Below are 16,181 nucleotides of genomic sequence, written 5' to 3' on the forward strand. Positions count from 1 at the left end.
TAGAGTGAGTTCTAGGACAGCCAGGGCTACACAGAGAAACCCTGTCTTGAAAAACAAAGCTGGATATGGTGACACATGCCTTTAATTCTATCACATGGGAGGCAAAAGCAGGCAGATCTCAGTCTAAGGTCAGCCTGTCTACACAGTGAGTTCCAGGCCAGCCAAAGATACACAGTGAAACTGTCCCCCCAAAAAACCAACCAACATACATACATAATTACATACATGTCTTTAAAAAGGCCCCAGAAGGTAGGCATGAAGATCCATGGGAGAAAGTGGAAAGCAAGACTCTGGTGACAGGCATCTTTTAGGTAATGGGGGAAGAAGAATTCTGCGAGGGGAAATATCAGAGGTTTTTCCAGATATGCAGGGGTTCCCCAGGGTCAAAAGTACCTCAGGTGGGCTCTGAGTCCGTGCCCGCCACTAACCCCACTGAAGCCCGTCCCTTCAGGCTGATGCTGGTGGAGGAGGAGCTGCGTCGGGACCACCCCGCCATGGCTGAGCCGCTGCCTGAGCCCAAGAAGAGGCTGCTCGACGCTCAGGTGGAAATTACAATGTCATTTATCTTCTCCGTGTCCCATCCCCATCCATCCCACCGTCTCTGTGCACTCACCGCACCAGCCGCGCCGCCCTGGCCCCATCACCGTCTGTCTGTCTCCTGTTGTCCTGTCTGTCTATTCATCTGCATCCCGTTGTCTGTGCCTCCGTCACTCCTGGCAGAGCCAGCCTTACTCCTGTGCCTTCCTGTCCTGTCTTCCCACTCTTGCCTGCATCTCAGGACCGCCTGCCACCAGAGCCTCAGCCTCTCAGCTCCCCTGCCTCCTCCCAGCCCACTCCTGTCTGTTCCTTCAGCTCTTCTTAGCCAGAAGGCTGAAGGTTCTCCTGGATAGAACGGAGCATACTGTAATCTGAGCTGTCATTTATCTAGCCCTGGGTACCCTAGAGACTCAAGGTTCTCTTGACTCTTGACTCTTCAGATCCAAAAGGCCTCTCCTGGAGACCCCTTTCCATAGTTGAAGTTCAACTTCCCTTTGACCTGTGGTGTTTCCCGAGGCTACTGTCTAACTCCTTGTGGCCACCCTCTCTGCTCCTCAGCCAGCTTCCAGGCCTTTCTGCACCCTGGCCCCTGCTTCCCTCAGATCCTGCTCTTTCCTATCCATACTCCTCCTCCCTTTGCTCTAACCACCAGGCATCCCTGCCACCACCACCAAGCTTCCTGACCCCATGACCCCACTCTCTCCCCCTGCAGCTCCTCATCAGGTAATTCTCCTGGTTCCGCTTTGACCACGGGCGGAGGACACTGGGGGAGGTGACTCCGGACCACTGCAGGTTGGTGGTGAAGCCCACCCCCTCCAACTCTCTGGAGCCTCTCCCCTCTCACTGCTGTGCACCACACCCAGAGACCCTCCACAGACCCCTCCCTCCCGACACCTCCTGCACAGACCCCTTCCCAAGGTACAACCAGAGCTCACCTGCTGACACCCCACACCTACCCTTTGATGCCTAGTAGTACCAAATTGGACCCTTAGAAAGACCAAGCAGAGTTACAGGCTTCCCAGTTCTCTCCAGACTGGCCCACCAGCCACCTCCTGGCACCACCCTCCTTTCCTCTACCTATCCAGTGTCTGTCTGTCACCCCCCATTTCACCAGAGCGTCCTTGGGAGCTGGGATGTTGGAGTGGGTGGGACAGGGTGGAGGGATACTGCGCTGGGGCCAGGCTAGAGAGCTGTGCTGACTCCAGCAGGTAGGTCAGGTTCCTGCTTCCTCTCCTGATCCCTCACCCCCTCCTGCTGTGGCCTTCTTTGCTCCTTCTCCTTTGCACCTGTGAGGCAGAAGGAATCTGAGGCCTCCTTAGTTCTGCTGGGCGGAAGCCCTGGAAGAGCTGCTGTTGAGATGTCCTGGCAGTGACAGAGCAGGCAGCACAGGCGAGCACAGGTCCTGGGCAGATTTGAGGCCGGACTGTGAGTCACAAGTGAGGGAAAACTGCTCCCTAGAATGTATTCAGGGGCTCAGTCGCCAGATTTAGTACCAGGCAGGGACACCAGGAACAGCATGTTAAATAGCCTCTTCTGGCAGAGCCCAAGTTGCTGTTGGTAATGCCACTCATCTCTCCCACTGCCGCCCAGGAGCCTTTCAGGACACATATCCTACCTAAAAGCCAGTGAATAGGGAGCTGTCGGGTCCACCTGTCCCGAGGCACGTTTCTGTGGGAAGGATCTGTGGTGGGCAGTGGCTCCACAGTGTAATTTTTACTCTCTGCCTGCCCGGCCTCTGTCACAGTTGTCAGTGATCTGTAAATAAATGCTGAGAGACACCAAGGAGCCTCACCATTTAAAGAGGACTCCTGCAGTGAATTCTTTTGTAAAATGAATAATGGTACCCTAATTTATCCAGTTTCTAAATTTGGGTTCATGAGGGCGTAGGGGGCATGCCCATGTGTCGTTATGAGCAGACATGCAGAGTGGAGACGATCTGGGGTTCCTTCCCTGCTCTCCTGCTGTGTGTGCTCAGGGTCTTCCACGACTGACTGCCTGGGACATACCCTGAGCCCAGAGGGTAGCTTGTCTAAGGTTATATTTGGGGTGGCCTTGTAACAACAGGTGAGTCTTTGATTCTGATACGGAGGTGGGGGAAGCTGATCTCGGGAGGCTGCATTTTTTTTGTGTGTCCTTTGGAGATAGGGTCAGATATAACTACATGCTGCCCTACCTAAATGTCTTGTAGCTTAGACAGTAATTTGGTTATTTGTTCCAAACTATTTGTAGGCTTTGATCTCACTGCAGCCCAGCTGCTACTTAAACCTAATAGAATTCATTTTAAGTTGGATTTTAAAGGCCAAGTACGTGTCCAACATTGTGGGGCCACACGGCCCCCTCTTCCAGCACAGACACAGAAGGCTGCGTTGAGAGGAGGAGCCATGAAGTGGGTAAAAGAGCCATAGAAGCTTCTGAAAATAGGCCCAAGAGTGGCCTCTAGGGTCTGCTACTCAAGCTGGAAACCTGGGGAGGGGAACCAAGGCAGAAGAAGGATGGAGGGTTGGGAGGAAGGGACAGCCAGTCTGGGAATTCACTCTGGGCACAGTGAATGGCTTTAAACCAGTGGTTCTCAACCTGTGGGTCATGCGCCCTTTGGGGTCTAACAAGCCCTTTACAGGAGTTCCCACATCCGATATGTACATTATGATTCATAATGGTAGCAAAAGTACAGTACTGAAGCAGCGACAAAATAATTGGATGGTTGGGGTGACCACATGAGGAACTCTATTAAAGGGCTGCAGCATTAGGAAGGCAAGGGCCACTGCTCTAATATTGGGAGTCTTCCTACAAGATGTCGCTCCACATCACCTCCCAAATCCCTTCCTGTTTCCACTACAGTCAAACCTAGTTTGGGATGTTATATTTGAAAGGTCCACTCTGATAGCTGACAAAACTGAATGACAACGTCTATTTAGGGAAATGCCTGTCTTTCAAACACAGTAAGTAGAACTCTGTGCACAAGGCTTCCTGCCACACAGGCCCTCAGGGAGCACACATACAGAATGAAGTCTGTTTGCTGGCATAGGTTAAGTCCCCTCCTACAGACATGTTTTCCACCAATTTGTTTAGTACAGTCTTTTTTTTTCACAGATAAAGGAAAACTCAAGTCCTGGTTTTGTTCAAATTATTAACAAACTTCCAGATCTGTAGGGGTTTGCACTAATGAGGTTTTACTGTACTGCCTCCTCTGTTTCCTCAGTGCGTTCTGGGAAGTTCCTGCCTGGGGTGGAGGGTGCTGGGAGGGGGCTCCATGGAAGTGGGGCTGAGGGGGGGGTAACAGTTCCTGAAGTGGGCATTATATTGGAGGGAAGGTGAGAGCTAGCAGGTTTTGAGCTGGTTTTCTGGTGTAAGTCTGGTTCAAAGGCTCCTGGTAGGAGTTGGGGTGAGGTTTCCTGGAGGTGAGAAACAAACAGGAGAAGGGTGGACATGGCTGTGGCTGGGCTGGGTTTGGGTGAGCACAGCTTGGGGCCACATCCTGGCCCCGCGAAGCGTCTCAATAAGTCCGCGCTCTCCTCTTTGGTGTCTTGCAGGAGAGGCAGCTTCCCCCCTTGGGTCCAACAAACCCGCGTGTGACGCTGGCCCCACCTTGGAACGGCCTGGCCCCCCCAGCCCCACCCCCCCCACCCCGGCTGCAGATCACAGAGAACGGCGAGTTCCGGAACACCGCAGACCACTAGCCCACCCAGCATCACAGACCTCCTTCCCTGTGCACCCTACCCCAGCCCACCCAGCGTCACAGACCTCCTTCCTTGTGCACCCCACCCTGGAACATCACCAACCACCAGGACTGGACGTCGCCAAGGGACAGCGGGATTGTCTCCCTTAATGCCTCCTTGGGGCACCCATCTGCCGACCCCACTACTCCATTCTAGGAGGGAGAGTGGGACCCTCAGCTGCCCTCTTTCACCCCAGTACACCACCTACCCCACACAGACCCCTTCACTCTGGGGTGCTATCCCTGTCCTCTGCCTCATAGTTCCCCTGAGCACTGGGGGGACAGACCCTCACCCCCACACTGGGGGTGTGGCACCTCCAAACTTTCAACTTCAGGGTGATTTTTTAGCAGTAACCAGAGCTGACAATCTATAACTCCCCTCTACCACCCCATTTTGGCCTCCCCTGCCCCCCCTTGTTATGGGGAGGGGACCCCGGGTGAGGGGGCCCTATTACCCCTTGATTTCTCAGGAGCGTCTGGGGGGGCTCAGCACGCACAAACTCCTTCTCCTCTTTCCACTCTTACATTAACTCTCCCCACCCAGAACCCAGATGGGGTGGAGGGGGCCACCGGGGCAGGGAGGGGGCGGCAAGGGGGGAATGGGAGTTGCCTCCCCTTCTTCCCACACCTGATCTGCTCTTGGCTGGTCCCAGAGCGGGGTGAGGGGGCTTATGCCCCCCCCTCCCCCAGTGTGTTGGGTGGGGTGGAATTGAGGTTTGGATGAGGGGGTTAGGGTATAGGAGGCCATGTGTGTTGGGTTGTGGAGGGACAGACTAGCTGATCTGCCCTACCCTGACATGCAGCCAGCCCTCTACCCCTTCCCTCTCTTGTCTCTACTCCCATGGGGAGGGGGGAACTTACTCTAGGAAAAGCCATGTCTCTCTCCCCCAGGATGGGGGGACCTGTGTTGGAGGATGGGTGTTTGGGGGCCCCCTTACATGACTCTGTCCCCTGGGGGAGGTAGGACAGGGCTGGGCTTCCCTCTCACCCTCACCCTCACCCAGTCTCCCTCCCTCCCGCCAGCTCCATGCTTTTTCGGTGTTTTTCTGTACATAGCTCTCTGGCGGTATAGGGGAGGTAGGATGGATGGGGTTTGGGGTGGGTAGGCCATGGAAGGGGAGAAACCCCTCCCGGGTACCCCCTCTTCTCTGACTGCTGCCCCCTACCCAGCCTTGTCTCTTCACTCCTTGCGTTTGGTATTGAGAATTCTTCCCAGACTCCAGACTCGATCTTTCTTTTGTATGGACAGCTCTCCTTCGGTCTAACCCTCTACATACACCCACCCAGCCGGGGCCAAATTTATACTTATATAAAAGTTGTAAATATGTGAAATTTTATCCCATGCCCTTTCCTCTGCTTTCCCCATCAGGCCTTACCCTTGAACCTCCTCCCTCCTCTTTGGCTGTTGTAATTATCTGGGGTTTGTACTGTACATAATTGGGGAGGGGGGCTGGGAGGCGACCCCTCTGTACAGAGCTTCCTGGCTCCCTAGCCCCACCCCTCACTTCCCTCCCCACCCACCACCTTAAGAGTAGGGAGAAGATCTTCTTACTCTTTTTTTTTTTTTTTTTTTTTGCTGTTTGTTTACTCGTTCTCCTTCCTGCCCCTGCTCCCAGACTCTTGGTCCCCCACCACTGCCCCCCCTTTTCTCCCACTCCCAGGCCCATTTCCTTTTTTTTTTTTTCTTTTCTTTTCTGGAGTGTGTGGTGAAACAGAAAAATCATGTTTAATAAACGGAGATTGTTCTTTTATCACTGGGCTGACTTTTATTTATTTTTGGATTTTCAAGACAGAGAGTCTCCTTGTGTGGCTCTGGCTGGCCTGGAACTCTGTAGACCAGGGTGGCCTTGATTGAACTCAAGAGATCTGCCTGCCCCTGCCTCCAAAGTGCTGGGACTAAGTGCTGCCTCCCCCGGCGTTGGGCCGACTTTTTAGCCCGGGGTCTCCAGAACGACCTGAAGGGTGACAGGGACTACTTTTGGAAAGAACAGTCCTCTTACATTACACACTATACCACCCAGTCAGGAGAACAATATATACCGCAGGGTCTTCCTGGTGAAACTCACACTCCCGCTCTCTCTCCGCCGCAGCACTGGACTCGCTTTAGCGCCCCAAAGACTCCAAGTGCAGGGTCTGTGCAAGACCCTCTTGACTTAGGGCTTAATTGTGAGGACGCTCCTCTGCGAAATGGAGGAAAGGACCCAGGTCCTCAGCAAGCGTGCGCTCCAGACTTCAGACCCGGTTGTCCCGCGTGCACGCGGAGGGCAGCAGCACCTACCTCGCGCGGCGGGACGAGGGAAGCAAGCCTTACTGCGGAGCCCGTGGCTCCCCTCACTGCTACTCCAGAACTGAGGGAACCGCCTTCCACTTCCGCCGCCCTCCCCAAGCCCCGGCCCTCCGTCCGCACAGCCAATGAGGAGACGGCTTGTAGGCTGCCGCTCTCCCATTGGCTGCAGAACTGGTCCCGCCCTCCGTGCCTGGCCGCATTGGCGTCCGGCGGAACTGCGGTAGCTTCCGGCCGGCCAGGCGCACTGGCGGTTGAGGTGCTCCGACGCGGTCGCGCGTGCGGTGGGGGCGTGTCGGTGGGACGTCGCGGGGCCGGAGCTCACTGAGCCGGCCGGAGCGAGCACGGTGAGGAGGGGCGAGCGGTGGCGGAGGGCGACCGGAGCCGGCGAGGTGGGGCGCCATCCCTTCCCTCCTTAGCTTCCGCTGGGCCTGGAGGTGTAAACCCTGGTGTTTTGTTGGGTTTCCTGGTGGGCGGAACTAATATACAGAAGCTTGTCACCGAAGAGTTTTCAAGGGTCGGTGGCGAGCGGCTTGAGACAGGTCTCATACCCCGAACTTGTGTGACCCCAGTCTCTTTCCTCCGCAGCCTTCACCCCGTATAGAACCCTGCACTGCCCGACTCCCCGGGATTTATTTCTCTTCCCGAGGTAGCCATGGATGCTTCGACTCCTTTGCCTCCCGCATCCTCATCTCCGAGATGCAACCCAGCCCCACAGACAATCCACATTGAGTTCCCTCATCATAGCTCTTCGCTGCTGGAATCCCTGAACCGCCACAGGCTGGAGGGAAAGTTCTGTGATGTGTCCCTCCTGGTTCAGGGCAGGGAACTTAGGGCTCACAAAGCAGTGTTGGCTGCTGCCTCTCCTTACTTCCATGACAAGCTGCTTTTGGGGGATGCGCCCCGACTGACTTTACCGAATGTCATCGAGGCCGATGCGTTCGAGGGACTGCTTCAGCTCATTTATTCAGGAAGCCTCCACCTGCCGCTGGATGCCCTCCCTGCCCATCTCCTTGTAGCCAGCGGCCTTCAGATGTGGCAAGTGGTAGATCGGTGCTCAGAGATTCTTCGAGAACTAGAAACGTCTGGTGGGATTTCAGCCGGTGGAAGAGCCTCCAGCCTCACACTTATTTCCACAACATCTTCAGGAGGCTGGTGCATTCGCTCTTCCCCTTTCCAGAACCCAGTACGCTCCTCTGCTTCTACAGAGAATTCTGTTCTCCCTGAGAGCCCCGCTGGAGGGGAGGGGAGTGAACTAGAAGGAATGTTACAGATTCAGGTGAAAGTAGAGGAGGAAGAGGAGCAGGGGTCAGCAGCTCCACTCTTTCAGACTCCTCAGCCGGAGAGAGTGTCGGGAGGGGTTTCCCAAGCTTGTGGATCCCACCCATTGCCTACACCTGCTCTTCCCAGCAAGCCTTCAGAGGATGAGAGCTCAACAGTAGATCCTCCTGCCCCTCCTGTACAAGCTTCCCAAATCTTATATGTGAATCAGGAAAACGTTGAGTGTAAGGAGGAGATAGCAAGAGGCACAAAGGAAAAGACCAAAGTACTATCTGGAGAGGACTCTGAGGAGAAGGAGGAGCTGAGATACTTGCTGTCCTCAGGAGGAGGGGAATCGTCTGGGGCAGGAGATCCATCGTGGAAACCAGTGGATCTTCATGGGAATGAAATCCTGTCAGGGGATGGAGGACCTGGAGGAACAGGGCAGGCTATGCATGGGCCTGTGAAGCTAGGAGGGACACCCCCTGCAGATGGGAAGTGCTTTGCTTGCTTGTGTGGAAAACGGTTTGCAGTAAAGCCGAAACGAGACCGACACATCATGTTGACGTTCAGCCTTCGCCCTTTTGGATGTGGCATCTGTAATAAACGTTTCAAGTTGAAGCATCATCTAACAGAGCACATGAAGACCCATGCGAGAGCTCTGCATGCGTGTCCCCATTGTGGCCGTCGATTCCGTGTCCAGGCCTTCTTCCTTCGCCACCGGGACTTATGCAAGGGCCAGGGCTGGCCCACTTACCACTGGACTTACAAATGACTACTGGTGCTCTCTAGTGATTTCTAGGACAAGATAGCCCCTGCTGCTGCTGGACTCTTACCTTCACCACCTCAGTCCTGGATTGTATAATCATTCCAAGAGATTATATATATTGTCATGAACCCCTTACTCTTGGGTATGGGTCTCACCCTGGTAGTCCAGGTTTAGACAGACTTTAGAAAATCATGCTTCTGGTCACTTAACCTAAATGGCCCTTTTTGTATTGATAGCCAGTGAAGGAACTGCTGAGCTCAGATTAATGAGAGAGGAGTTGGGGCATAGTCACCCAGTAACTCTTAACTTCATCTTCATGGGGGGGAGAGGGAGCTGGTCTCCAACTAGGAATGCATTTGATTCAGAGCTCAAGTAATTGCCAGACTAAGGTCTGAGCGGCTTCTCCCTCCCTGTTAGCAGTATTCTGTTTCTGTACTTTCTGTCATTTTCCAGATGCTTTTTAGGTTCTCACCAGTATACACCTTTCCCAAATATCCTTTTAAAAATACTTGAGTGGGGCTGGAGAGATGGCTCAGTTATTAAAAGCACTCTGCTCTTCTAGAAGTCCTGAGTTCAATTCCCAGCAACCACATGGTGGCTCACAACCATCTAAAATGGATCTGATGCCCTCTTCTGGCATGCAGGCATACATGCAGACAGAGCATTCATACATTTAAGAAAAATGTATTTGAACATGCAACAAGTGTGGTGCACACATTTAATTACAACACAGAGGAGGCAGAGGCAGGTGGATCTCTTCTAAGTTCAAGGCCAGCCAGGGCTACACATGGTGAGACCCTATCTTTAGGGGTAAAAATAGTACTTGAGCACTTTAGCAAACTGAGCATTTCATATTCTATTCTGAAAGTCCATAGTAGAGTGTATTCCCTCAGCAGCCTTCACCTTGTCCGCCTTTCACTACCACTGATAACTTGCTTATGATCACAATGACAGATATGACCCACGAACTCAGGAGATGGCAGGTGACCTACAAAGCTCTCAGGGTGGCATTTGCTCTCTGAGCAGATCGCCCTGCTTAGAGGAACTCAGGGTTGAAACCACACGTGGTGAAGTCTGCAGAGGAGCTACAATGGGACCGTACTGCTTTCTTCACCCACACTTGGTAGAGGTAGAGGGGTAGATAGTAGAATGGAGGTGAAGGGAAATTTAAGGTTGTTAATAAACTCTGCCCTGAAATCTAAACTGACAGTAGACTGGCTTGAGTGAGTGCTGTGGAGATGCAGAGCTGAGCTGCAGGAGAGCTGAGCTGCAGGAGATGAGTGTGTTCCTTTCCCAGCCAGTTACATCAATGGGAGAAGAGTGAGCTGGTATCAGAGACTTGACATGGAGAGTGCTATCCTGGACTCGGGCAGGCCCTGCTGCTGCTGAGGACCCTCAGGTGAGTTACTTTATGTCTCAGAGTCTGACCTGCTGCTACTGCTTGGTTCTCTGTCTTGGTTTGTCGAGATCTCGTCTTACTATATAGCCCAGACTGGCCACAAACTCAGGATCCTCCTTCCTCAGCCTGTGTAATACTAGGATTACAAGCACATATTGACATGTCAGGTTTATGTCCACTTTTTGAAAGGCTTTGGGTCACATAATATTAGCTTAAATTATTTCCTAATTTCTGGCAGTATGCATAATGTTAGATGGCACTTTGATTTATTCTATAAATACTTAGAACAGAGCAGTGTGCGAGCCCCTGGTTTTCCCTCATTGGAACAATGTCTCAGTGAGTAAGAGTACTCAGTGCTCAAACATGAAGACCTGAGTTCAGATCCTAGCACTCACGGAAAAAAACCCAGGTTTTGGGCTGAACAGAGGGTTCCACGGGCACCTACTGACAAGCCTGACATCTTGAGTTTGCTCCCCAGAACCCACATGGTGGAAGGAGAGAACCTGCTGGGGGCAGCAGGGCAGCCTGCACAGGAGAGGAGTGGGGGAGAGGAGGGAGGGAGTCAGGCATGGGTGGTCCATGTGGTTCACAGCTCTTGACTGACTAGCAATCAGGTGCCTCTTTATTTATATAGGTTTCACAGAACACAGACAGATTTAATGATTATCCAAGAAGTACAGATTGTGTGTTTGATTTTTCATTACATGTCCAGGGCTACAAGCTCAGTCACCATTAGAAAACACAAACAGAACAGATTTTAATAAATCTATTTATTTATTTTGGTTTTCCAATACAGGGTTTCTCTGTATCCCCCTGGCTGTCCTGGAACTCTGTACACTAGGCTGACCTTGAGCTCAGAGCTCCACCTGCCTCTGCCTCCCAAGTGCTAGAATTAAAAGGTGTGGGTCATCATCACCTAGTGTCTTGGGTTTTTTGTTTTGTTTTGTTTGATTGGTTTGATTGGTTTGGTGCTGGAGATTGAATCCAAAACCTCACGTTTGGAATTACGAATCTCACAAGTGAGCTACAAACCCAGCTGAGTCTTGATCTTGTGGCACTGGACTGAAAATAAGTTTCTCAGGCTTAGATTTTTCAAAACTTACTTTAATAAGGTTTCTTACACACTTTAACCTCCCTTCTAGCCCACCACCACTAGAGGGAGAGGAAAGGTTAACAGGGCAAAGGAGGGACGTGGGCCTGTTTAGAAATAGTTCTTGCCAGGCGGTGGTGGCGCACACCTCTAATCCCAGCACTTGGGAGGCAGAGGCAGGCGGATTTCTGAGTTCTAGACCAGCCTGGTCTACAGAGTGAGTTCCAGGACAGCCAGGGCTACACAGAGAAACCCTGTCTTGAAAACCAAAAAAAAAAAAAAAAAAAAAAAAAAACCCGAAAGCAAAAGAAATCAATCGTTCTTTTGGGCAATTCCATTCTTCATTATCAGGATATTGCCAGTTCAGTTCATAGGGAGCAGCAGCAGCAGCAGGAGCTCGATCCACTCACAAACACCATTCATGAATCAACAATGACAGTTTGATCCAGAAGAAACCATGAGGCTCTGCCAATCACCCTGAGTCCATGGAATGCGGCAAGAATTACCAGAAGTTCTTTGGTGTGTTTCTACAAACTCATAACAAACAATGGTCAGCAAAGAAGGCAAGGCTAACCAATGCCTCAACATGGTCAGTGAAGACCAGCATCAGCAAAGCCCAATAAAGACCAGCAAAGAGTGGCAAGGTGAGCCAATGCCACACAGTCATCTGTGGCCTGTTGGGTTATTTCTACCCTTTCCAAACATGGGTTTCTCTGTGTAGCCCTGCCTGTCCTGGAACTCACTTTGTAGACCAGGCTGGCCTCAAACTCAGAAATCCGCCTGCCTCTGCCTCCCGAGTGACATGTGTCCTCTTAAGTATCTGCTCTAGCAAAACACATGCCCTTTTCCCAGTCAGCTTCCAGAAAAACACCACATGTCCTCGGCAAAACCCTTCCACATAAGACAGTTTCCAGAAAAACATCACATGACACAACTGAGCCGCCAAAGAAACCAGAACTTTCCACTTTAGGCATGGGTTGAGGATGTGAGTTAGTGGTAGATGCTTGCCTAGCAAGTACAAAAGGTCCACAAAATAAGTAAATCTCAATAAGCCTTCAGGTTCATCCCTGTCCTCAGCCAGAGCATCTTATGCCTCAGTGTGACTGCAGTCTTGAAGGAAATTAAGTCCCGAGTAGAAGAGGGAAGCGTGAGTATAGTTCAGCAGAGACCCACTGAAGACAGTTTTCCACCTGTGACCCATCTGGGATACCTTAGAACCTCAATGTTGTAGAAATTTTTAACCCAAAACTAGGGTTTCTACCTTTTCTTTAACCATTTAGTTCCCAGATAAAACACACACGCAACCTTTATAATAAGCCTTAATCAGCCAGCACAAGAGCTAGGCAGATCTCCTCTATGTTCTTATGTCTATTTCCCAGCCAGTAATCTCATATAATCTGCCATGTTTCGTCTCTGCTGCTCTTAATTCCAGTTAGCCAACCCACATGGCCGTTATTTTAAGATTCTTACCCCCATGGCAGTTTCTCCTCTATATCACCTTCTTCTCTCACTTCATCGTTCTCCTGACTCCAAGCCCAGGAACTATAGACCCCACCCATGTCTGTTCTGCCCAGCTGTTGACTGTCAGCATCTTTATTCATCAGTCAGGGATAACTTGGGGAACAAAGCCACATGGTATCACTGGGTCTACATGTGGTCTCAATTTAGCACAGCAAAACACCTCAGTATATGTAGCATATACTTGAGTATTGAAGAAAGGTTGAGCCTGCCCAGCTACCTCCATTTGGCCTGTAAATTTTAAGGCAGGGTTAATGTTTTGTTTTGAGAGTCTCTGGCTGTCCTGGAATTTGATTTGTAGACCAAGCTGGTCAGGAACCTACAGAGATCCTCCTGTCTCTGCCTCCTGCGTGGTGGGATTAAAGGTGTGCCTGACACTCTTTAATCTTTATAATACTTGGTTATCTTGTGAGACAGATGCTGTGTTTAATCATTACCTGATAATGTCTTTTTGTTCTGGACACATCTTTGCTGAGCCCCTCAGCAATCTTACCTGTTAGTTGTGTGGAAACATTAAATTGGGACTGGAAAGGTGACAGTTAACACTTCTGCTCTTACAGACGACTCAGGTTCAATGCCCAGCACCCACATGATGGCCCACAACTGCCTATAACTCTTGCCCCAAGGGACCCAACTTCCTCTTCTGGCCTCCTATGGCACCAGGCATGCACATGGTGCACAGATATACAAGCAGAAGGAACACTCATACACATAAATGAAAATTTAATAAAGATAACCTAGGCATTGTTGACACGTGGCTTTAATCCCAGCACTCTGGAGGCAGAGGCAGGTAGATCTCTGAGTTCAAGACTAGTGTAGCTAAAGAGCAAGTTCCAGGACAGTCAAGGCTACACAGAGAAACTCTGTCTCGAAAAGCCAAAAATAAGAAGAATAGAAACAAAACTGCAAGTATAGATTGAGATTGTTGGGCTGAGCTGAGCGTGGTGATGCAGAAGGAGCAGCAATTCAAAGTCAGTGTCAGCAAAGTCACCTTAAAACCCAGTTTAACGACATCCTGAGCTATACAACACTGTAAGGACAAAAAGAAAAGAAACTTTTGCCAGATCCCTTTTCAAAACAGCACCCCAAGAGATCAGGTGCTTTCATGAAAAGTGACTTGGATAAATTACCTATGTCCTTCATGGCAAAAATCAAGAGGTCATGTGACCCTTATCTTGACTCCTTAATCATTGTTAACATACAAGGCATATATTCTTAAACTGTATATGTGTGTGTTTTATTGCATTTATTGTGTGTGTGTGTGTGTGTGTGTGTGTGTGTGTGTGTGTGTGTGTGTGTGCATGCTGCTTGCGTGTGGAGGTCAGGGCAGCTTGCAGAGTCAGTCCTCTTCTGCCACATCAGTGTGGAGCTCAAACTCAGGTTGTCCGCCTCAGCAGCAGCACCTTTGTCCACTGAGCCATCTTGCCAGACCCCTGACCTGCTGTGTGACATGTACTTCCCTCCCTGTGCTTACAGGAGTGTTAGTCATAGTCACGTCATCCCATACCTTCATCCCTGTGTCAGGTGTGTATCACTTGAAGTGAGAACACACAAGGAGATGTGTCCCTTGGTTATTGTGCCGCCATAGGAACACTGCAGAGTGCTTATGCAAACCCGAGTGCTGTGTGGAATGTAGGAGTGTGAGAACCTGTGTGGCTGAAGACGTGGCACATGCCTCTGACATGAATACACTGTGGAAACTACTCACCTTCCATATAGTCCCGTGGAGTTCAGCCTGATCTCAGGCTCACCAACGATGGTCTTGAACTCCTGATCCTGCTTCCACTTCCGGTGCATGGATGGCACTCATGGCTCATTCCCACCCCCAAAGGGTATGGTGTTTTTCCTGTTGCTGTGACCAAATACCTGGCAACCTACAGATTTATTTTTGGTTTCCAGTTTGAGGAGACACAGTCCATCCTGCTGGGAGTTGGGGAGGGGGTGGGAGGCAGCACACGGTGGCTGGATGCTGCATTACAGTTGGAGCAAGAAGAGGTAGGTTCTGTTATTCCCTGTGATCAGAACTTCAGCCTGTGGAATGACACTGCCTACACCAGGGTGCTTCCCCCCACCCCCATGTCAGTAGAACCTCTCTGGAAAGCCTCAGGCTTGTGTCCTAGGCTTTCTAAATCCTATCAAGTTGACTAGCTTAACTGTCACAGATGTGAAGGGAACTCTAACACACTCCATGACACTATGAACCACTGAGATATTCTGCTACAGGAAATGAACCAGCCACAAAAGCACAGATGATTTTCTTCTGTAACTGGCAGAGTGACAAACGTCTTTGAAAACCTGTAGAGGCTGTTTAAACTCATAGAGACCAAGCACTGTGCATGCTAGAGAACAGTAAGAGGGCTTTTGGCTCATAGGTGTGTGGCTTCTGTTTCAGCAGAGAACAAAGCTCTGGAAGTGGGTGGATGATGGTGATAATTTCACGGCTGTGTGAACATGCTTAATGTCAAAACTATACACAGACAAAATGGATAAAAATGGTAAACATTATTAGCTGGAATAAAAAAAAAAAAGAGCCCCCAGTAAATGAATGGATGAAGGCATTAACGTCAGTGGCTGCTACATCGCAAAAAGACAAGCAGACATTATGTTCCACTTGCAGAAAATGCCACCACCACATAGGAGTTAGTATTGCCAAAAATATCCACAGTGAAAATGATGAAGCCTTAAATGCTAGCACACACACACAAATGTCTGGGGCCAGGAAGCATGATAATAAGTCAACAAGCAAAGCTCTTGAAACTGAGGACAGACAGCTCAGCTTGACACGAAAAAGTGCTTTGCAAGAAGGGAAAGGATGGATTTAAAAGAATTTGGTGGCTGGCTGTGATGGCGTCCACCTCTGATCTCTGCTCGGAGAAGGATCTCTGAGAGTTACAGGCCTACGTATATATAGCAAGTTCCAGGTCAGTGAAGCCTGAATAATAAGAACCTGCCTTAAAAATAAGCACACAGAGGAATGTTAGTGGCTGTAGAGATGACTCAGGTGGTGGTGGGCAGAATGCTATGCTAGTGTGAGCTCAGATCCCCAGCATTTGAGAAAAGCTGTATGTGGCCTTTAATCCCAGCACTCGGGAGGCAGAGGCAGGCAGATTTCAGAGTTGGAGGCCAGCCTGGTCTACAGAGTGTGTTCCAGGATAGCCAGGGCTACACAGAGAAACCCTGTCTCGAAAGAAAAAAAGAAAAAGGAAACGTAAAGAAGTGATAAGGTGAAGAGCCATAGAGGAAGACGACACCCAGTACCATCCTCTGGATGGATGTTACACACACACACACACACACACACACACACACACACACACACACAGACACACAAAGCATGCACAGGTAACCACACCCTGACACACAGAGGATATACAAATAGACACAAAACAATAGAAATAGTTTTTAAAATATAACTATTATGGATCACAGTTTTTGGTTTTTCGATACAGGGTTTCTCTGTGTAGCCCTAGCTGGAACTCACTCTGTAGACCAGGCTGGCCTCGAACTCAGAAATCCACCTGCCTCTGCCTCCCAATTGCTGGGATTAAAGATGAGCGCCACCACTGCCCGGCATGGATCATAGTTAGGAAATTATTATTATTATTATTA

At 50.4% G+C, this 16,181-nt stretch overlaps 2 protein-coding genes across 30 annotated transcripts in view; both read left to right on the forward strand.

Annotated features, from left to right (window-relative positions):
- Syngap1 (synaptic Ras GTPase activating protein 1 homolog (rat)) overlaps positions 1-6,003 on the forward strand; it is a 31,223-nt gene extending 25,220 nt beyond the window's left edge. For 13 of the 29 annotated variants that reach the window (XM_006524237.2, XM_006524235.2, XM_006524236.2 and 10 more), the window contains one exon: positions 452-2,368. In XM_006524237.2, the coding sequence (XP_006524300.1) occupies positions 452-890 (439 nt within the window). In that variant the 3' untranslated portion in view covers positions 891-2,368. Of the gene's footprint in view, positions 1-438; positions 2,369-4,067 lie in introns of those variants that run through there. The other 16 variants (NM_001281491.2, NM_001371033.1, XM_030249784.1 and 13 more) reach the window with 9 other exon arrangements.
- A 744-nt stretch (positions 6,004-6,747) lies between these two features.
- Zbtb9 (zinc finger and BTB domain containing 9) lies at positions 6,748-9,772 on the forward strand. The gene is made up of 2 exons (NM_001005916.2): positions 6,748-6,883; positions 7,125-9,772. Exon 2 carries the CDS (start codon positions 7,192-7,194, stop codon positions 8,569-8,571), a length of 1,380 nt encoding a protein of 459 aa, NP_001005916.1. The 5' UTR covers positions 6,748-6,883; positions 7,125-7,191; the 3' UTR covers positions 8,572-9,772.
- The last annotated feature ends 6,409 nt before the right edge of the window (positions 9,773-16,181 follow it).

The sequence above is a fragment of the Mus musculus genome, chromosome 17 (assembly GCF_000001635.26).
Source record: "Mus musculus strain C57BL/6J chromosome 17, GRCm38.p6 C57BL/6J".
NCBI lineage: Eukaryota > Metazoa > Chordata > Mammalia > Rodentia > Muridae > Mus > Mus musculus.

Coding starts and splice junctions, on each gene's coding strand:
- Zbtb9 (NM_001005916.2), top strand. CDS start 7,192: ATGGATGCTTCGACTCCTTTGCCTCCCGCATCCTCATCTCCGAGATGC.